Here is a 22,569-nt window from a genome sequence, read left to right as displayed (position 1 = left end):
TGCTCGCGAGGAGTTTTCGAGTGCATTGTTGTCGTAGGTTTGGCTAGAACTGGGGGTTGATTGGTTTGTTGATGTGCGCTGCCGAAATAAGCGAATTTCATCGTATTTGATCGCAACTACCAGATTCGCCCACAATTAAGTTGCAAATCCACTTTGGAATAACTAAGCGAAGTGTTTAAGAAAAATGGCATTTTCTCATGGAACACATTCAGTTGTAACGTTATCAAGGATGGAAGATCATCTAGATAAGCAGCAACTTTGCGATGTAACTTTAATCGGTGAGTGCAAATACTCTAGATTAATATCTTTCCTGGGTGGCACAAATCTGCGAATGGTAGTCTACCGGTACTTCTATAACCTAAAAATAGAAATAGAACAAAGAGTTTAAATCTGCATACTGACATACCGGTACCGGTAACAGACAGTCAGATCTGCAGATTATGTTGAGATATGAAATTGCAGCATTCGATTCAATTTTTCTGGTAAATTTGAAATGATTCACATAGTTTAATGTAGTCCTACTTTAATACAGTAATATTCAAATTACGGTACGGTACATCTGTAATCTTTTAACATTCTGACACTGCATCTTTAAAACTCTAAAATTTGTTTGACGTGTTTAATTTAGTATATTGGCCTGCGAGTACAAGACTAGTACAGAAATATATGGACAATAATATCCTTTTCCACTGCACTTTCAGCAGCGAAGACCTTTACTAGTTAGCAGTTTTCATGACTGAAGGCTGATTGGACTACGCTATATTAATTTTAAGAAATTAGCCGCAATTTGTTTGATTTTCTCGACTGTAATATAAAGTCCTTTACTAATTATATAAATTTTTCATAGTTGGTTCAAAACGAATTCCTGCTCACAAGCTTGTTCTGTCATCAACGTCAGATTATTTTCATGCAATGTTTAATCATGATCTACTGGAGTCAACACAATCAGAAATTGAATTGAATGATATTGATCCAGAAGCTTTAGATGAACTTGTTAAATATATGTATTCTGGTATGTATACTAGAATTTTATATCTTTGCAGGATGAAATGAAGTAGGAAAAATTTATTGAATCAATGTAATTCCTATTATTTGCTGATCAATACAATTCTTAAATTGTCTGATTTGATAGCGGTTCGATTTGGTTAGTTATCGGTGGAATATTGGACCAGCGGATCCAGAAAAATTCACTCAAAAAAGTCCAAAACTAGACTAAAAACTATGTTACCATATATTGAACTGCAGGTTTTTTCCTCTTGCCTAATTTCTATGTCAGATCCGTGGATGTCAGATGTGGCCATTGCCACGAGGATGTTTGACTGAGATAGTATTGAGGTGACAACAAGAATAACATGGAGAGAGATGTGTCATTAACCAAATAATTTATTTAAAAAACTTTTAATGAAAATTAGGGTTGAATTATGTCTGATGGAATGTTCTTTTGATTAAATTTTCCATGAGTGAAACTTCCAGTGGGAAAATGCTTTTGCTTGGCAGCTGGCGCATTGTACTAAGAGTTAGGAATACACTTGCCGTCACATCTCTGATTGCTTTGTGTGTGTTCACAGGTTCAAATTTTGTCACAAGGGATAATCACATCCGAGAATTGCTGGACTTCTTTACATAGCCTGTCACAAAATAACATTACTAAAATTTGTGAGGTGTCTATATTGCACAGCAATTTTAGGGTGTTGATCCTTTATGTCATTACATTTTTTGTTATTGATTTGTAGTGACAAAAATATGATTCATTCTGGTTTAACTATACAAGTTTATCACAGGGAAACTGGAACTTAGAGAAGACAATGTGGAACGTCTGCTTTCAACAGCAAATATTTTACAATTGATGGTAGTAGTAAATGCTGCTTGTGATTTTTTAAAAAATCAACTCCATCCATCTAATTGCCTTGGAATACATGCTTTTGCAGACACACAAGGATGTGTTCAGTTGCAACAGGCTGCTCGTGAATATACTATGGTAATTTTTAGCCATTTTCAAAATCATTGAATAGTCAATATTATTGAGCAGAGCATTAAAATCTGTAGCAGATTTGTTCTATACAAGGGTGTGGAGGTGGGTAGAGCTGGGCATTTCGAATCGAATTATAAATTATCCCAATCGATTCAGACAGAAATTTTGAATTACCACCATCTTGTTTTTTTTCTTTTGCCAAAGATTGAGGTGAATATGTCATTTTTTGACATGAGACTCTTTTTTTCGGATTGAGTATTGATGATACATGTTTTTCATTGTGTGTGAAGTGAACACTTAGTAAACTGTCTGAGTGATGGATTCTATGTTTTCAGTAATTGATAAAAATAAAAAAGTCACCTACATTGCCAATCTTTCAAGTATTTTAAATTCAATTTGGGAAGAATATTCGATTCAAAAAACAATATTCGATTCGATTCTAAAATCACCAGATATTCAAAAATGCCTAGCCCTAGTTGGAAGTAGTTTTTCGTGTTTCATTGGAGTCAGAGACGAATATTCAAGATCAGAAATCAGAGACAAATTGTGAATTCTCTCGAGTTGGAGTTGAAATTTCAGACATTTAATTTTCTACATGATCTTAAAAAATGCATGTGCCAAAGTTTCATTATTTATTAGGGAGTTTGCAACTGGAGTTAGTCAAAATTTCCAGCAATTTAAGAGTCTTTTTAATTTGTTGGAGTTTTGTCAGTCCGAAGTGTAACTTTTCTCTGACGTCGCATGCATGGTTTTATAGTGATTTTTCAGTAGATCACACATCAAACGATGCAGATGAATGTTGCTGCTACAATGTCCTAAATATTGCGATATGAATTTAATACTAATTTATTATTTTCAGGAACATTTCATTGAGGTGACACAGAACCGTGAATTTTTGCTTCTACCTCAAGAAGAAGTAGGTTTTCAAGATGGTTATTATTTAGAAAATTATTTATGTTTTAATATTCATAATAAACACAACAAGATTTTAAAATCAAGTATTTCAACTTTTCTATATTCTTGTGTTTTCTCTGCGTCTTGCTTGCTGCCTTAGTATTCAGAATATTTTCAATAGCTATTATCGTTTTATAGGTTGTCAAACTATTTTCGAGTGACGAGGTCAATGTACCTAAAGAGGAGGATATGTTTTCAGCTGTATTGTTGTGGATACAACATGACATAGAACAACGGAAGTCTTTGATACCAGAATTGTTGAGTAATATCAGATTGACGCATGTGTCTAAGGAAGTGAGTCGGTCAAAATATATAAATATGGTTGGCACAAGTATTATTAACGGGTCTATTTCATGCTTGGAGCATGTTTATTTATATACTCTCAACTTATGGCCCATCTTTGGTCATCTATGGTATTTTTGTACTTATGCAAGATAATATATTGTTATACTAGCCTGTCTGAGCACAATATGATAGAGAAGTAAAAAAATTTTAAATAATATTTTTCTGTTTGGTGCTGGTGAATACATCTGACATAGCACATTTGGTTTATAAAAATACCAACATCTGACATATCACATTTGGTTTATAAAAATACCAAAATGAATAAACAAGCTCAATTGGAAATACTTCTTTCATCAGATTTAACAGTTTTTGTAAAACAATGCATCTGTTTGCTTTGTGACAAAACCAAGATTTTTCTCATATTTTATCATACCCTATTGGGAAAATTTACTTTTGCTCGTTCTAAAATTGAATTAAGCTCCCAGTGCATTTGATAGACCTTTTTTAGTTAAATTTTGTCTCATTTTAATATTTAGTTTTTGGCGGACCAAGTACAATCAAATCCACACATTTACGAGTCATTGGAATGTCAACGTCAAGTAGTAGATTCCCTCATGCATCACTTGTTACCAGAAAGACATCCTTCATTACAATCTCCCCGTAAGTCCACCACTGGTCAGTTATTTGCAATAGGTGGCATGGACAGTGGAAAAGGTAAAATCGAGAATAGGACACAATATTTTATAGGCTATGTGTATTCTGTATTTTATTACAGGTAGGTTTTATCGGCAGAAATGAAGATTTACAAAGTAACTTGATCTGGATATATTTTCTAATTCTTTAAGTTGTTTATCTTACTAGGGGTAAAGTGAATATTCTTTCTACATGGTGAATTAAATTTCTGATAATTGACATTGATTTATTCTCAACAAATTTATTGTTTTTATTTTTTTAAAGTTACTTTGATCACAATTTTAATTTAGGGGTTTGCCCAAAAATGTATTCTTTTAAAAATCAGTAAAAAATTTAAATATCGCTACGCATACGTGACGTTCAATTATTGGGTCGATATATTATATTCTCGTATGGCTTCTTGTACATAGGCCTTGTTGAGAGTGATAAGCTTGTAAAAACGTATCATAAATGGTGGATATCATCTAAAATGGACAGTGTGCACCTTGAGGGTTAATATACTGTACACATCTGCACATTATTATTCTCTTTACCTACCTTGTAATAATGAATTTGTCTTTTGTTTTGCATTTCCGAAGGATTTTCAAGTGAGTCAGTGTAATGTAATACATTGTCATTATATGTGTTCCATTCTTATTCACCACTGATCATTAGCTTGCAAATTGCATGATAGTGGTTCAACTATTGAATTAGCCAAGTGGATGGGTCATGAAAAATATATAATTTATCTCAATGTGACCGTGTGTAATGTAGGAATGTTCGCTAAAATCTGACTTCATTAGTAAGACATCTCTGATTCTGAGCAAAATTTCACCACCTGACTCAAGGTTTATCAAATTGAATAAGGATTCCTCATGTTAGCGTATTGCTTATAAGTAGGTAGTTCGTAAAATTTTATAGTAAACGAAAAATGAGGCCTAAAACTGAGTTCCAAATATTTGTACCGTTTTCTGCCCAGAGAATTCGCAATTGTACAAAAATACCGTTAATTTATTGGCATTTTGGTTATGATGCTGTATGCGTGAAGGTTTGCAAGCTCAATGCCAAACGAATCTGTATGTATGTATTGAAATGCCCAAGAATCAATAGGACAGCTTCTTGGGTATTTCAGCGGTGGATAAATGGGTGCAATGAAGATATGCTAATTTCAATGTAGTCTGTATTGTTTTGTTGTAGACCAATTCATTAGTACTATTACATTCAATTTATATTTCATATATATGAGAGTATAATGTAGGCCTATTTATTGTATTCTGTAAGTCATCAACATGCTGTATTAGAATCGTTTTGCTACATTCTTGATGTTGTTGTAGAAAAATTGCTGTGAAAAATATTTTTACCTATTATGAAAGATGGCTGTAGCTGCTAAAAGGCTTTCACTTTAGTCTATTTTTTTTTCAAATTTCCTAGTCCAAATTTCACCCAAAATTTTGCGTTTCATTTTTAATTTACGGGAAAGCTTTTTTATAAAACGACATATGCGGTAAATTTTTGCCCATATAATTATTATCAGTAATCAGTAGTGTATTTTTCTACCATGCTGAAAATTCGCATTACATACTAGACATATAAATTGCAGTAAATTAGAACGACATTAGAACGACAACGACACGCATTTCAGGGTGAAAGGAGACACGGAAAACCAATACTGGTTATCAAGCAGCAACACCCTTAAATATTTGTGCATTGCTCTCTCGTATTAGCCCAATTCAAAATCAATCAGCACTGTATTCATATTAATATGAGTTGTTATAATCATGCCTCATGCAATGCTACTTATTAGATCATGTAGGCTTCTTTAAATAATTGTAGCATCAAGTCAATCAGATTGTTTCTGAAATTTAATATGGTTGACCATTCCAACAATGGTCAGTTCGATATTGAAATACCAATCAGACAGCTGTCCTGCGATGCAGCCGATGCAGCCGTTCTAGTCTTGGATGCAATCTGTTGCCAAGAAAAACCCAGCAATATTGTTCTGTTTGTGCTATTTCCAGTCAAGTATGGCGGAACATATCCTCAGCTTCATGTCATATGTTAGTGGTATTTGTTTGATATTGGGGACAGATCATCTATGTCCCTTACCTGATTGGTTTTCTAGAAATAGTATGAATTATTGATTATGTTTGAAATATGTGGTATCCCTGAACAGAAGTTTATCTAATCTAATGTCAAGGTGTTATTAATGTAAGGACCCGTCCATGGGCTGTTGTTCAAAGTTGAATCCATGTTTGAATTCTTTAAATTCTTCAAATTCCGATTAATATCGTTTGAGGGACAAATACTACTCAATCTTATATTGCATTCTTATTCAAATTGTTTTGGTGTTGTTAAGTGAATAATTGATGTTGTTTGACATTCAGGATTATAATAAATGTCTCCTATCTTATCTATCACTTATTATCTAGTTATCTATTATATTCTATGAAGATATTAGCAGTTTTTGACACAAGTTACTCCATTTGCTGAGACATTTACCACAATGGTGAAAATATCGTTTCAATTTTTCTGAGAAGTTTACAAAACATGTAGTAATTTGCTGAACTTTAATATATCGTAATCCTATTTTTAGGTGCTGCGACTATTGAATGTTTCGATCCGAGGCGAAACACATGGGCAGTTTTTGCCTCTATGACTGGTCGTAGACTGCAATTTGGCGTCGCAGTTCTTGATGAAAAATTGTATCTCGTTGGTGGAAGAGATGGACTAAAAACCTTAAATTCAGTTGAATGTTTTAATCCAAGAACTAAAACTTGGAATGCATTGCCTCCTGTCGCAACTCATCGTCATGGACTAGGTTCGTCAAATTTTTTTATGCATAGTTTTCTCTTATTTTCAATTGACTGGAAAATATAGCTAATATAAAGTATTGTGTTCTATGCTAAATTTGCTATTATTGTAGTACTGCCACAATTTATAGAAGTTAGAGATAATTTATATAGGCCTACATCTTAATTTTTTGAAAATACTGTTTGAAATGGTGTGTTCAACTTTAATAGGTCATTTTACAAATTATTGAGGAACGCTCAGCTCCGCGGTTGGCACATGATGCCCAGCGTTAGGAATACATCCTAATTACCCTATACACCACAGGTTTCAAATCCTGTGTGGAATAAATTGTGTAGCCTACTTGACGACCCTTAGCTGTCATGGAGTGGTTGATGCAACCGCTGATCAGTTACGACTTCTTCTTCCATCCAAGTTCACACATCTCAAACAATAACTGGTTAATTATTCCCTATTTTCATATTGGACATGGACTGGTAATTGAGCGAGAGGTCATGGTTCGCCATTATGATTGAGTCGTTTGATTGGCCTTCCTTTTCTCCGGAATGAATATATAAATCTTATCCTTAATGCTTTATCCCAATGCTTGTCACTTAAGTTATTTTCTTCACAGCTATTGGCACTTTCCAGTTTCAACCATTTTACCAGTTTAATGAATAAGTTGCTTATATCAGAAATTGGTAATAGGAAACTCTGTATTGATTCACCATTACTATCTATTATATCCTCAGGAGTTGCTGTTTTAAATGGACCAATGTATGCAGTTGGTGGCCACGATGGGTGGAGTTACCTTAACACGGTAGAAAGATGGGATCCACAAACCAGAACTTGGAATTATGTTGCCCCTATGTGGCTCTCACGAAGCACATTAGGTGTTGCTGTGCTCAATGATAAGTAAGTGGGAGTAAAAGTCTAACAAGGTTCATTTGTATTAATTTATGAATAAGAGGCTTCATGACTTAATCACTCGACTGAGTAAATACAAACAAACTGGTGGAAAATAATTTCAATTGTGTCGCTGATGGCGATGAATTGAAAAAGCTGGTTGTTTTTGAAACTAAGCTATATTATAAGTAGCCACTGATATCTAATGATGGGTTCCCGTACATTTGAACCCACGTACATTTGAACCCACGACAATTGCACCTGCATACTATTGCACCTATGGAAATTTTTTTGTTTTGCGGATATTTGAACCCATACTAACCTAACCCATGGGTTTTAGCACCCGCATATAGATTGAACCCGTGGATATACACATGGGTTCAAATGTACGTGGGTTCAAATGTACGGTCACCCTAATGATGTATATGGAGATATTAGTTTGGTAGCGGCTACACCCAATTTTTTGCACCTTGGTAGCATCTAGCGCTTCCTGCCCACTGAATGTTTATGATAATTGTTCTTATTGGACTCGCGATGGACCTGTGGATCGTTTTGTTATTATGTTGTATTTGGTCTCGTTGGTATTTTTTTCTTTTACTGGACCAATTGCTTTGAAATTTTCAACGGTTGACAATTGTATTTTTTGTTAGAAGTTCATTACTTTTATTTATTCCAAAAATAAATGTGGACTGTAGAGGTTTCGATTCTTCTGTGCGATGATGTCATAAAAATGAAAAATTATTGAAAATGAAATCCTACTGACTAGAACATACAGATTTGAAAATGTTACTTAACAAAAAAGAATTGTTATATCTTCTGGTATGTCTTAGGTTATATGCAGTTGGTGGTCGTGACGGTAGTTCTTGCTTAAGATCTGTAGAATATTTTGACCCACATACGAACAAATGGACGAACTGTGCTCCTATGCTAAAAAGAAGAGGTGGTGTTGGAGTAGGGGTCTGTGGTGGATGCATGTATGCCATAGGGGGCCATGATGCTCCAGCAAGCAGTCAGATGTCGAGGCTTCAGGAGACTGTTGAAAGGTTTGAACTATAAATCGTTTTATATTATATTGTGCAAAGTAATTTTTATTTGTATAAATATGAATAAGACAATACTCAATATTCTTCGCTCTTATTGAGCAGCTTCTATTTTTAGCATTTCTATAAGATCTTTATGAATATTTTAATATTTCTTCATGCTTGTTCGATATAGTGAAAACATTAATTTCAAAAAATTCTTATCACATTTGATTTTCTAGGTATGACCCATCCACAGACCAATGGACAATTGTTGCACCTATGAGCGTGCCAAGAGATGCAGTTGGCATCTGTGTTTTGGGTGGACGATTATATGCATGTGGAGGATATGATGGTAATTTGGATTTTTCAGTATTCTTTATACTCTAGTTTATAAGTATTGATTACTTGTGAAACTCTTTAATTTCACTAGGTGTTTTCTACTGCAAATCTAAATATATTTATCACATACGCTGTTCATGCCTTAGCAACTCTGTCAATGGATGTTTTCCCAGAGCATCGTCTATTTTGCTAACATCAACAAAATGTCCACGGTAACATACCAGTGATGCTTATTACTCGGTCTGAAGGCATTAGCTTGTCTTAAGAGGTTTTGCTATCAGTTTTAGTTATGTTTTCTAATCTTGGAAATTAATCAAATAACCAGATGATCATTCTGTCTTCAAAAGAATTTTAAATTTGCGATAGAGGAGATTGAAAATTAGCCATCAATACATTTAAATGGCATATGAATTTAATATTTTGAATCAAAATGGAGATTATGAAATGTAAATTGGTGGGGTAAAATATCTAAGTTGTTAAAAAACTCAAAATAAGCGAGATTAGGTTCAATGGGTAAGATATAAGAAGAATATTCAGAGGATAACTGTAAAGGAAATTGCCATTGGGGTGGCACATTGAAGCAACTTTTACATTTATGCCCTTTTGTTCTAGGTCAGTCATACCTTGTTACATGTGAATCATACTCGCCTGAAAAAAATGAATGGAGCTTTGAAGCATGCTTGAATACTGGTAGAGCAGGGACTGTAGTTGTTCACATGAAAAACTCATCTTAATTTGCCTTGATCAGCATTCATTGTGATGAGCATGCATACTGGCTCAACAGCTGTTGATGGTAGAATTTGGGTTTTACACTATACTGAAACCTTTCCATAGTGAGTCATTGGTTGGCAAGGATGACCAAAATTAAATGAATATTCTAATTCAATCGAAATTTAAATACTGCATATTCGAAATATTCAATTTAGGATTCCAATTTTATTTGAGAAATTGTCATTTTGAGCCACTGAAGCTTCACAGTATGACCAAAAAAGCCTTCATTTAATTTCTGAAAACTGTACAAAATAGAAAAAAAAATTTTTCAACCTTTCCATCCTGAACTATATATATTTTAAATGGTATTTGTTAAGTACAACTCAATATATCCAATACTCTATTTTGAAAATAATATTTCAGAATGTATTTGGATTAGTGGATTATTCAATCCTGTCTATCCTGTGTGAAAGTTAATCACAGCTATACCACCTTAATCTTGTGAATCAATTTACATTGACAGCTTTATAATAAATCCCTACTTCATAACTGAATATAACAAAGTAATCAATTAATCTCATCTTATCTATGGTTTTGTATTGATCAATGAATTTGTGAAGTTGATTTGATATCTGCGTGCTGGATTCATTGAAAATTTATTACTGGTATGTATATATATATTTAATGAACGATTTTTTGCTAATCGACATATCTGAAATAGAAAATTGTAATTTTATTCTACGAAACTTTTAGATTTATTCGTTCTCAATTTGTCCTTTAGAATATTCTCACTATACTGGCTAAACATTCTTTATGATTATTCCCCATTGTGTATTGACTATATAACCTATTTCCACTTTATTTGAGGGCATAAATTTGCAATATATTGAGAAAGTTTTGACTTTCTGTAAATTTTAATTGAAAAGCAATCAATATGCTAGCTTATTTTTACTGACGTTTCACCCACATTATACGAGAAATGTCTGGAACAAAGCTTATCTTGATAATATGAAAAATCGTTTGCACCTGACGTCCAAAACTTTTGGTATATGCTGCATTCATTTCAAACATATGGTATTGTATATATACGCATAAATATATCATGGCAATCAAATAGATCATACTTTCCACTGAAAAAGACTGGGAAAACAGACAGATGAGTAGGCTACAGGAACTCTTCCATGTTTTGGTGGGATTGGAATTATTCCTGCTTAGTAAAGTTCATCCAATTTTGTACATGTCGCATAAGGGGGTGAAAGCGTCTATATAAAATATAAGACTGTTTCACTTATATTCAGTGAAATCTTCAGAATCTTATCCCGTAATCAATTCCTGATTTTGTTTCAACTTGTGTGCAATTTTTCTACAGTATTATGGGTATATCAAGCTAAGTATTTTAAAATAACATGTTGAACTGCTTGCAAAATTATGTTATTTTCTGTTCGTCCAACCTTGTCAAGGTAATGCTAATGTTGTTGTTCACTGACGAAATATTTCGCGTTATTAAATATTTTGATATTTACTAAGCTAGATATTCATTTGTGTTTTTGTTTCAAACGTATAAATAAATGTTATTCCACCAACCACAGGTATTAGCTGTGTTGCTTTTTTAGCGTAAACAGAACACTAAAAAAGGATCGGGCCACTCGCAATAAGAAATGGGAATTTTTCAATACCAGATAGGATAGGATTTACATATTTATCCCGGGGGAGAGGAAAGCCGATAGGACGGCTTATCCATATGGCGAACCACGGCCTCTCGTCCGGTTACCATTCCAAGTCGGGTATGGGATTAGTTTTACTGTATTGTTTTTTTTTTCGGAAGCATGGACTTGGTGGTGGAGGAAGCCGTAAGCGACCAGCGGTTACGTGAACCACCCAACGACGGCGAGGAGTCCAGCAATCCTCTCGCACATAACCATCCCTGCATGGGATTCGAACCTGCGAACCCACGCAGAGTAATTAGAAGTGCGGGGGCGAGCGTATTCCTAACGCTTAGCCCGTTGAGCCACACCGCCGCGCCCGCAGATTCTTGAATCTAAAATTTTTTTTTGGATTAAATCTCGAATAGTTGGAAGACATTTCAATTGATGCGAGGGCGTGATTGTATGTGTCTATATGACTTATTATAATTGCTCTTCACAGACAAATAAATGACCGAATACATAGAATCGGTTCAGTCGGTTCAGATCAAGATGTTACGCCCAATAGGCATATTTCATTAATAACTCGCAAACAGGAAATTTTTTTTATGTTATGGTGACATTTCGAAAGTTTTAAACATGTGCTAGTCTTGCGAATTCGCCACAGAAAAAGTGGTCGAAACATTGCGACGGCAAATAACTTTACAAAAGAGTTGCAGTTCATCTCTACCTTTGTCGAAAAAAAGAAAAGGACTGGAGTTCGTAACTTTGGTCCGAATCGAATACTTTACTATTCGATTCGAAATGCCTAGTGCAATTCTCATAAAGATGAAGGAAATTCTTAAACGAATTTAAGGCCCTAATGATGTCGCTAACACATGTTTCCTTCGTCCCAAGAGTATTATTCTTGTACTTTACTATTGCAAAATTCTGTACGCTCATATTGAAAGTTTCTCACCACCTGTGCTCAGAATGGGGTTAATTTAGCAAGTGCAGTCTGAAGTATTTTGTGGCGTCTGAGCTGCCGCAAAACCATGGCGGGATTTCCAAACCATGGTCAAATCATGGCGGCCGACTTTCAGCTGCCACGAACCAATGGCGAGAGACGAGTACCCACTACCCATTGAGGTGTATATAACCTCAATGGTACGACGGCAGCAAATTGAAAACCAATGACGGGTGAAATTTTGCTGTTGTAACCACGCCATGTCGGCCGTAATGGCAGGACTGCCACTGATGATGAAAATTGTTGGGTAAGTTGAAACATTTTTCCCGTGGTTACAGTTTTGATGAATTTGGGGTAAGGTTTCAGGTTTAAGTAGATATAATTCTGCATGATAAACTAAAATATGGTACATGACTTGATGAATATATATACCGGTAATAGCGCCATAACACATCTTCTTGTTTTTCTTTGTCACGGAAAAAAAAAACTTTTCTCTTTGATTACCGGACCAATCGCTTTAAAATTTTTAGTGCTCAAAGATTAAAATGTTCGCTAGAAGGCTATTACTTTTATTTATTTTAAATATTCCGGGGAGCTGTATGGGATTCGTTTTTTGTGTGCTATGATATAGTCCGAATTCGCCACTAGGTTGCGCTATGTACCCATATATTTGAGCATAGCTCTCTTGTTTTTTTGTTTTTTTAAAAACAAAGGCATTATGAGGGTAAAAACTGCTTAAATAATTTACAAGTTATTAAGTCGTTTTAAAGACTAAAATGGTAGATTTCATTTTAGACAAATTCATTTATTCGACTGTAATTAAAATTTCACCCTTTTATACGAGAAATGTCTGGAACAAAACTTATCTTGATAAAAAATGGAACAAATATCAATTTTATAACATTTCAAACCGATCGGATTCTGAAGCATGCCTTTAAAATTCGGAAATGAATGATAGTTTAAGATTGAATGTCGTGGTCCCTGTAAATTTTGAGACCCCTGATTTTGGCCTGCCTTGCCAATCCGGCTCCTTTTTCTTGTTCACTTCTCCTTTTTGTAAAAAAAAGTGAAGTACGCTTAATTTTCTAATAATTTTTTTGTTCGAATTAAAAAATTTTCGATCTTGTGAGAAAAATCTTCTAAAATCAAAATGTTCACAAAAATAGGAGAAAAACATTTTACATTGATTCACACGAAAATAATATACAAAGATATAAAATTTCATGAACATATCCAAGCTTTTGATAGAAACGTGCTTTTCAGGGAATCTGGTTTTAAACTGGGTAATATCTTAAAGTGATGAATTTATTTTTTGCAATAAATTAAATTCTAATGGAATCTTACACATACACTTATATACTGTAGGGTTAATTTACTTCATCTTACTTAGAATTTGTCGTTGGGGTTCCCATGCACAACCTACAAATATAAATAATTACTTCTCCATAAAATATATATATCACTCTCCTTAACTTAAAAAATATAAAATCACTCTTTATTGGGTTGTTCAGGTGCAAAATGAAGTCAAAAGTGCGTGATTACAATAATAGTTCACGACCCTGACAGCTATTTTGTTTTTAACGTGTCAAATCGAGCCGAAAAAATTGAGTCATTCGATGTCAAACAAAGCCAAATAATTGTGTAAAGAAATATGAGAATATAAAAAATATACTATGCTAACTACAAACTAATAAATCGTTATGAAAATCATCATAAATTATCTCGGCATTGGTATTCGGTATTTTTATAATGCTCACAATATATATATTATTGGTTTTTACAACACCCGATTTTATGCATCACCCGATTGATAAAAATAGCTGCTTTTTTATCTTTCTTGATATTCTAAATGCCATATATAAAGCTCGTTTTAAAAAGACAACTTAGGTGCTATCTGTTTGGACCAGAAGTTTTCTTATAGAAGTAGGTGATGAACATTGATCTGAGGTTTGGAAACTCAAAAAAGGATTCGAAATTTTGTTATGTGCAGTCAAAAGCAGAGTTGAAATTAATCCAAAACAACTAGAGAATGATTCACTTTTGAGATTTGCATAGAACCCGAATCAATGAATACGATCCGGATCAATTTTGTCTATTTGATTTTTAGCTTCATTTTTAATCCGACAGTTATCGAAAGATTTTTTTGTGTGAATTGTATTTACAGACGAATGTCACCCCAAAATTTTTTTTCGTTAAAATCAAAGAATTTTCGATCTTGTAAAAAAAACTTCTAAAATCATAATATTGAATTTGTTTTAAATTAAGTGATTCTATTGCATTCAATTTTCTATTTATACTTTCTTCGCAACACGGTGAAATTTTAGTTTTAACGAATTACGGGTTTCACATAAGTTCAAATTTGTGTATTTTTTACGGGACGTGATGTGTGATATAAGTATTTAGTAATGAAATATAGATGAGTCTTCAGTTGGAAAATAAGAAATATGCGCTGGTATAAACAACAAGAGACCCTTCACTGTTAAAAATAAAAAATATGAAAAATCATAAACTCATAAAGGAATATTAAATGCTATTGATATTAGTCGAGTCATGTAATGACTCATTGAGAAAAATATTTATATCTACCTTAAGTTTGTTAGAGCAATAAAATGAGCAATACCAACATAAATCGATCCTTCTATTCTGAAGACATTCAAAATATTTTTGGATATGAATTATATATATAGTCTGAGAATCACATTATAATCAGCAGCGTGAATTTTACAGACCTTGGCATATCGATTAAATGATAGATGGATCCGAAATATCTTTTTAAACGTAGTACCTTCCTCCGTGTCAGTGGCCGCCTTGTTCAGATTAAACCTATGGAACTATTTCTAACATAGAAACTCTACAGCAGGAATTCAACAAATAAAAATGTCAATAATTTATATGATGAGAATTGTAATTATGTAACTCATATTCCAGGTATAACATTTATTACCAGTAATCATCATTCAAGTGTACACTATACATAACACAGATGTATATGGCAGGGTGTATGCACTGTCTAGTCTATACTTTCCAGGTTTGGACAATGAATACAGGGAGAATGCTATAGGCTTTAAATGAGGCTACCCGGTCAACAATATTAAGTAGCAACGTTACCGGTTCATAGACATACCGGTAGTTTTAAAGCTACACGGGTCAACATCAACATCGGTGAGCAATTAAGAATAATTCTGTCAAAATCCAGTCATTTTACCGCTTTTTTTGCTTCAATAACAATGAATCTATAAACAAATTCATGTTAAAATTTGTATTCACAGATGGCGCCATATTGCTTCCCGTTTGGAGAATGATTCTGAATCCCTTGATGCTTACTATTAGGGTTTCGATCGACATTAATAGCAATGTTTGTGTACGAGCCTGCGGAGTTCGGATAACCATCCTGCCACACGCTAGAAGGCAGGGTTACAGGTTCTCCGTTCGACAATTCAAATTCACCTCTCTGTTGAAACAAAACATACATTTTTAGAAAATGTGGATATTAAACTAGACATTGAATTGCTGGGTCATTTGACTTTCTGACGTAAGCTGAACATCAAATCAAACTTATCTGAATACTATGTTCCATACTCGATTGCGTACAAATAAACAAATGCATTTAATTTTGATGCCATCTAGAATTTTTGAAAAATTTCACTTATTGCTTTACATCACAATAACACATTTTTCTATATTATCATTTATTTTCCTGGCATATTCTGATTGAATCGTTTTGATTGGGTGAGTTGTTTTAGGGCCCTGTACGCGTGAAAAGCGCAGAATAAAAAAATTTAAAAATAAAAAAAAAACTAGTTTTGCTGCTCTATTAGCGCCGTGTTTAGAGTTAATGTTTAAAATGCCCAATAAAAAACAATAGCATAGCAGTGCTCAAAAATAGGGAGACGAAAGCTAAAATGCTTTCCTGTATTCACAATTCCCCATAAAATCATATCCTGAATGGATCTGGAAGTGTGGAACGGGTAGGGCTACTTACCAGTACCATTACCAGGGTATCGGTACCCGAACTGTCCTATATTTTCCAAGTCCTATCACATTAATGACTCATGCTTCCAGTCGCAACGTGAAACGAAACACCCAATTATTTGAGTCACAACTTTTTTTATAAAATGTTTTACAGTCCCCGCACCGTAGTTTACCTTACCCACTAAAATGTTTCCGAGACTGCTAAGAACGAGATATGTGACATGAGGTCGCGTAACCCAGGGGTTCTCAAACTTTTGGTGTTGCGGAGCCCTTGAAAAGATTAACTATTATTCACGGAGCCCCAAATGAAATGTTAAAATTGTTACTTTTCTATTAATATTCCTGAGTAAAATTAAAAGTACTTTACTTAATTTGAATGCTAAACCTTTTTTAATAGGGTTAATACAAGTCATAAAGAAATCTAAATTTCAAAGATAAATTATGTATACTAAAACTGTAAATTTGACACTTGATAAACATATTAATAAATTATGGACCGAATCTTTTCCCTTTTGACATTTTCAGAAGACTTACAAAGCCGCTGTATTTTGTTACATTCGCCGATGGTTCTCCTCAGCATGGCATGTTTTTACCATCTTTACGTCGGTGTTTATTCTCCCTAAATCAAAAATTTCCGTCGGCACGTACATGTATTGTTTCACAATGACGACGATAATTGCTTTTTTGTTCTCGTGGGGAATTATGAGTTCAATGTGAAAAACATGTTACCATATCGTCACGCTAATAACCGAATTGCGTAAGTCATTTTTGGCGATTTTGAGTTTTTTTTTATAAAATAGGTATTTATGTGATGCTGCGCACCTGTCTGTTAACTCAGATTTTATATTAAGAATTCCGAAACCCATAAAAATGAAGATTTAGTATGACATGCACATTTGTGCAATTGTTTCGTCATAATGAATTATCATTGTTACCGCAGGACTATTGTGACGTCACGAAGGCAAAATAACCTCGGCGAAGTATTTACGAGTTTTTGCATCTCGGATTCTAGCTTAGCGCGTATTAATTTGAATTTATACTACAGTATAGGAAGGCGTGCACTTGTGATATTTACTGTCCGAGTCCAATTCACCTTGGTTGGCTTATATATTGGGTGTATTGCTGTTTTATTCTTTATATTTAATCTTAGTCTTTTTTCGGTGGGTGTGCGGAACGTGTTATATTGATGAAATATATATTTTTAAACATAAAAAATATTGTAATTAAAACTGATTAGCTATTTTGGGGATTAGACATTGAAGATACTGAGAATTACATTCGTTTTTGGAATGTTTAGTTTTCAGGACTGGTGCACATAGTAAAATTGCGTATGTGCCCAAGTCATAAACACATTTCTGCCTAAGTCACAGTGCGCCATTATGACGTCACTTAACTGTGTCATACAAATTAACTTAAATCCGGCTACGATCAAAAAAAACCATGGCAAATTATTGACTCTCAATGGCATAACAATATCATTAGGAGGTTTTTTACGTTTTTCTCAAAACTGCTAAAAATGGCTTACGCAATTCGGTTATTAGCGTGATGATATTATAGTCATCGGCGACAAAACGCTAAAAATAATTTAATAAAGAGGTAAATTCGAAACTCAAATTTCTTGATTGAAAAACGACATTCTGAAATAATAAAACTTAAAATGAAAGATCACACTATAAATTTTGTTTCAGCAGTCTCACGTCAGATCAAAAACGCTTTTATATAGGCATTGGAAATCACAAAATTTGGTGTTATGTTAGGTTTTCTCTGGTGATTCATCGTAGTAACTGCGAAATCGTAACACAGTCAATTGTGCGCGCGATGTACCTTTTTTTCATTCTGAAACCACCGACGGAGCCGCATGCAATAAATTAATTTCAATCGTTCGTATTTTGCCGAGACCTTGTGATTTTTTAAACGACGATTAAAATATCAATTATTATCTTGCTTAAAAATAATCTCGAGTGCAAAAGAACAAATGAAGTTTGACAAATCCCAAGATCGCAAAAATACGACTCCAATTTATTTATAGTTGGCAGTTTATCACGTATTTTATGTTATTTTAGAATAGTAATCCTTTATTTCAGTAATCCTAATAGTAATCTCGAATCAAACGTGAGTAACGACGAGCACAATTATATTATTAGAACAAGACACTTTAATTAAATGCTCGCATCGGTCATGGATTGAATATTTACGCAACAGAAATCTCGCAATCCCTTTTTTTTTTTTCAAATCGCGAAGAATGTCGCGCGGAAGTTTCCGATTCCATTCCCACCCCCTCCTCAGAAGCCTGGCTGCGCTCCAGCTTATAAATAATTTCATTTTTTAATTTCTCCTCTTTGCCATATTTCGAGGCTATATATTGTTTCAGATATTATCAAAGCTGTTATTGCTTCTTTGAACTGTTACAAAATTAGCCAAGTCAGTATTTTGAAAAGTAATCGAATAGCTCGCGGAGCCCCTGGGTTTCTCTCGCGGAGCCCTGGGGCTCCGTACGGAGCACTTTGAGAACCTATGGCGTAACCTGTACAAATATTTTTAATTCTGTTGACGTCATTACACAAACCGTCAAATGGAAAAAGAGAATCCCACAGAGAGCACAGGGAATTCTAAAATATTTGAAAGCAATGGCCACAACAACAATCTTTAACCCCTGAAAAATTCATAGCACGTTGGAAATAACAACAACGAGAAAATTACGAAATGACAAAACGATCCATAGGTTCATTTTGTGTTCCATAAATCTTATCATTATTCTGGATAATTATGCTTTACTGTTGACAGAATCGGTCGACATATTCATGTAGCAAAATTTACATGTTTGGTCATATTTGGCAAATATTGAACTCCCAAGTTCCGAACGACCGCGTTTAACTGAAAATAAGACCTAGTCAATAGAGCGAAATTTATTTTGACATAGTTCATGGCAAAAAATTCCTTATACACGTATTAAATGAATAATATTCAATGTTTACATGAAGCTTGAAACATTTCGAATAGCATACTATAAAAGAACACAAAATACGTATTTATTCAACGAATAAGCTCAAAGCAAGCACTCGCGTACTCATTCAGTAACAATCAACACTCATCTCAAGGTTACGCGCAACCAGTAAACCGGCAAATGCCGATTGGCGCAAAGTTTTGAAGCAGTTCAAGTTAATGAGATTACCGGTAAGTCAATTTATAATATTAACAAGATAGGTTCCTATGAATATTTGATTCACCTTATAGTACATTCCAGTGTGAACTGCAAGCGCAGTTGAGTCGTTTGTAATCAATGTGCGCATGTATTGTAGCAACATATCAAATTGTGTGACGTCATAGATGTTAGCCAGTCTGAGATTACACATATTTTCAGCATCGCTGAAGGCGAGGTTCCCAGCATACTGCACGATAGCTTTATAGCATTTTGAATTGTAAATGACGCCGCAAATTCCTGACAACAAAATAACGATAATTAGGGTGTGCGGATCGAGAGTCGAATAGATTCAGGTCGATGCAACTATTGTAACCTGATTACCATGGCTTCTGGGAATTGTATGAAATACTCCAATCCGCGACACCAACAAAATATATACATTCCGCTAAAACAACAATGAATTGATCCATTTCATATACTGACACTAGAAAGATATATGACATACATACTCTGGGTTGTGGTCAATTCAAGTTTTTCAGAACGTGTAGTCTCCGCGACTGCAGTCTCGGCGATTGTAGTTTCGGCGATTGTAGTCAGAAGTGATAGATCTGTAGTTGACAATAGATTGGTCTGACTAATTGTTGCGATAGCAGTAGAAGTTGTGACTCGAGAATTCTCGCTTTCGTATTCTAGGTTGAATTATATATAAAAGATTTAGGTAAAAAGATCCGTAGTGGACATTCAAATCAGTGATTGAATCATTTCATATGCTGACTTAAAAAATGTTAGCCAGTCTGAGATTACACATATTTTCAGCATCGCTGAAGGCGAGGTTCCCAGCATACTGCATGATAGCTTTATAGCATTTTGAATTGTAAATGACGCCGCAAATTCTTGACAACAAAATTACGATAATTAGGGTGTGCGGATCGAGAGTCGAATAGATTCAGGTCGCTGCAACTATTGTAACCTGATTACCATGGCTTCTGGGAATTGTATGAAATACTCCAATCCGCGACACCAACAAAATATATACATCCCGCTAAAACAACAATGAATTGATCCAGTTCATATACTGACACTAGAAAGATATATGGCATACATACTCTGGGTTGTGGTCAATTCAAGTTTTTCAGAACGTGTAGTCTCCGCGACTGCAGTCTCGGCGATTGTAGTCAGAAGTGATAGATCTGTAGTTGACAATAGATTGGTCTGACTAATTGTTGCGATAGCAGTAGAAGTTGTGACTGGAGAATTCTCGCTTTCGTATTCTAGGTTGAATTATATATAAATGATTTAGGTAAAAAGATCCGTAGTGGACATTCAAATCAGTGATTGAATCATTTCATATGCTGACTTAAAAAAGATATATATATGGTATACTTACTCTGGGTTGTGCTCAATTCCACTTTTTCGTAACGTGTAGTGTCGGCAATTGTAGTCAGATGTGATAGGCTCGTAGTTGATAATAGATTGGTCTGACTAATTGTTGCGATAGCATTAGAAGTTGTGACAGGAGAATTATCGCTCTCCTATTCTAGGTTAATATATATATAAATGATTTAGGTCAGGGTGGTCCAAACCCAGGCCCACATGTGGCCCGTAGCTTCATTATCTGTGGCCCGAGTTGCATTCGGATAGTAGTCGCGGTTGGTGCTCCTCATGAAAAATAAAACCAGAAAAATTGTTTGATATATTTTGTTACGGCTAGCTGAGTCAACTAGAGAAGTTGAAGGATGTGCTTGGCAGTCTAAATTGTTGTCTGGCTTTCTATCTTCTTGGTCGGGAATATATGCTAGCAATTTTCTCATCATAGAAAAACTAAAAATTGCACCGAAATCAGATTCTAATAGCCTAGGTTAACTAGGCCTGATAATTGAACATCAATGTTATGGCCTAACAATAACAATATAATTCATGCCGGTTGTTTTTTGCAAACAGCCTAAATAGTATTATAAAAACGCTGCCTATATGCCAGAAAATTTAGTAGTTAGCCTCCTGTACCTCATATTTGATAATCAATCAATCTGCAGTTAATTGAAAGTTATTTTGTAAACATGAGTTTGAAAAGAAAGCTGACGAATTCAAAGAGATTTTTAACTGGATATGAGAGGGTAAATAGTAAATACCACAATGCTTGCTTGATATATCGGCAAGTTGTGTTGCTGACAAAAGAATATAATTCAAAACGTCATTTTAGAATCTTGAGATCAATGAGCATTTTCGAAAGTTAAGAATTTGCTTTAATAGTCTTATCGATGTTCAAAAGCAATTACATTTGCGGAAGCACTTTTTCCGTTATGAAGACTTTGAAATCTTACACTAAATATAGATATAGGAAGTTTTTTGATGTTTTTTTTCCATGTTTTAGCTTGATAAATTACAAATGTTGATCAATGTGTTTTCACAATAAAAGTTTTTTTTTTGTATTGCACTAGTTACCTATTCTTGGCAATAATGTGGCCCGAGAACAATGCAAAAATAATTTTGTGTACCTCGAAGTCGGCAACTTTGAACCACCCTGATTTAGGTAAAAAGATCAATAGTGGGCATTCAAAGTCTTGATTGATCCATTTCATATGCTGACCTAAAAAATATATATGCTCTGGGTTGTGCTCAATTCACCTTTTGCATGATGTGAAGTCTCGGCAATAGTAGTCAGAAGTGATAGGTTCGTAGTTGACAATAGATTTGTCTGACTAATTGTTGCGAGAGCAGTAGAAGTGGTGACTGGAGAATGCTTGCTTTGGTATTCTAGGATTAAATTGCATATATATAAATGATTTTAGATAAAAAGATCAGTAGTGGGCATTCAAAGCCGTAATTGGTTCATGCTTGTGCAAGATGTAAACAGAATCTTTATATTCTGGCATAGTCTGATAATTGTATAGCATATTGTTTTAGCTCGACCGAGAAACCAATCCAGTTCAAATACTAACAACATAGCAATATCAAGCGCGCCAGGCATAAGCACTTAGCCATAAATTTTCATCAAATTTATTTAATTTTAAAAGCTTTTTATTGAATTTATTTTTCTTAGTTCAATCCATTTATCTATTTTTGTCAATCAATACATTCTTGAATTGCTTATATGAACCATTTGTAAAAATATATATGGTGGCATGTCATGGGGTCACCACTTGAAGGCAATATGAGAATAGGCGTTCCTACCGTGTGGTTGAGTTGTAATCTCGGCATCTTCTTTTACTGTCGACATG

The 22,569-nt window shown here is 34.3% G+C and overlaps 2 protein-coding genes across 2 annotated transcripts; one reads left to right on the top strand and one right to left on the bottom strand.

Annotated features, from left to right (window-relative positions):
- On the top strand, positions 1-11,234 carry LOC120329580 (kelch-like protein 5). Its single transcript, XM_039396237.2, has 11 exons — positions 1-278; positions 848-1,012; positions 1,782-1,978; positions 2,832-2,888; positions 3,065-3,220; positions 3,748-3,925; positions 6,477-6,701; positions 7,423-7,585; positions 8,407-8,619; positions 8,838-8,950; positions 9,550-11,234. Exons 1-11 carry the CDS (start codon positions 185-187, stop codon positions 9,669-9,671), a joined length of 1,683 nt encoding a protein of 560 aa, XP_039252171.1. The 5' UTR covers positions 1-184; the 3' UTR covers positions 9,672-11,234.
- A 2,124-nt stretch (positions 11,235-13,358) lies between these two features.
- LOC120330388 (uncharacterized) lies at positions 13,359-22,568 on the bottom strand. The gene is made up of 8 exons (XM_078118417.1): positions 22,523-22,568; positions 21,977-22,105; positions 21,847-21,872; positions 20,739-20,883; positions 20,458-20,622; positions 19,861-20,040; positions 19,437-19,648; positions 13,359-15,688 (listed from the first exon to the last, which is right to left on the bottom strand). Exons 1-8 carry the CDS (start codon positions 22,566-22,568, stop codon positions 15,488-15,490), a joined length of 1,104 nt encoding a protein of 367 aa, XP_077974543.1. The 3' UTR covers positions 13,359-15,487.
- Position 22,569: the final 1 nt, after the last annotated feature.

Source organism: Styela clava, chromosome 12 (assembly GCF_964204865.1).
Source record: "Styela clava chromosome 12, kaStyClav1.hap1.2, whole genome shotgun sequence".
Lineage (NCBI taxonomy): Eukaryota > Metazoa > Chordata > Ascidiacea > Stolidobranchia > Styelidae > Styela > Styela clava.
The sequence above is the reverse complement of the archived record's forward strand: the minus strand, read 5'-3'. Positions and strand labels throughout refer to the sequence as shown.

Bases quoted from the DNA above. Each gene is read 5' to 3' on its own strand.
- LOC120329580 (XM_039396237.2), top strand. From the start codon at position 185: ATGGCATTTTCTCATGGAACACATTCAGTTGTAACGTTATCAAGGATG. The intron at 1,979-2,831 runs GTAATTTTTAGC...TATTATTTTCAG, and splicing joins CTGCTCGTGAATATACTATG to GAACATTTCATTGAGGTGAC. The intron at 6,702-7,422 runs GTTCGTCAAATT...TTATATCCTCAG, and splicing joins AACTCATCGTCATGGACTAG to GAGTTGCTGTTTTAAATGGA.
- LOC120330388 (XM_078118417.1), bottom strand. From the start codon at position 22,568: ATGTCGACAGTAAAAGAAGATGCCGAGATTACAACTCAACCACACG. The intron at 22,106-22,522 runs GTAGGAACGCCT...ATTTAATCCTAG, and splicing joins GATTACAACTCAACCACACG to AATACCAAAGCAAGCATTCT. The intron at 15,689-19,436 runs GTGAATCAAATA...TTGTTTCAACAG, and splicing joins ACACTGGAATGTACTATAAG to AGAGGTGAATTTGAATTGTC.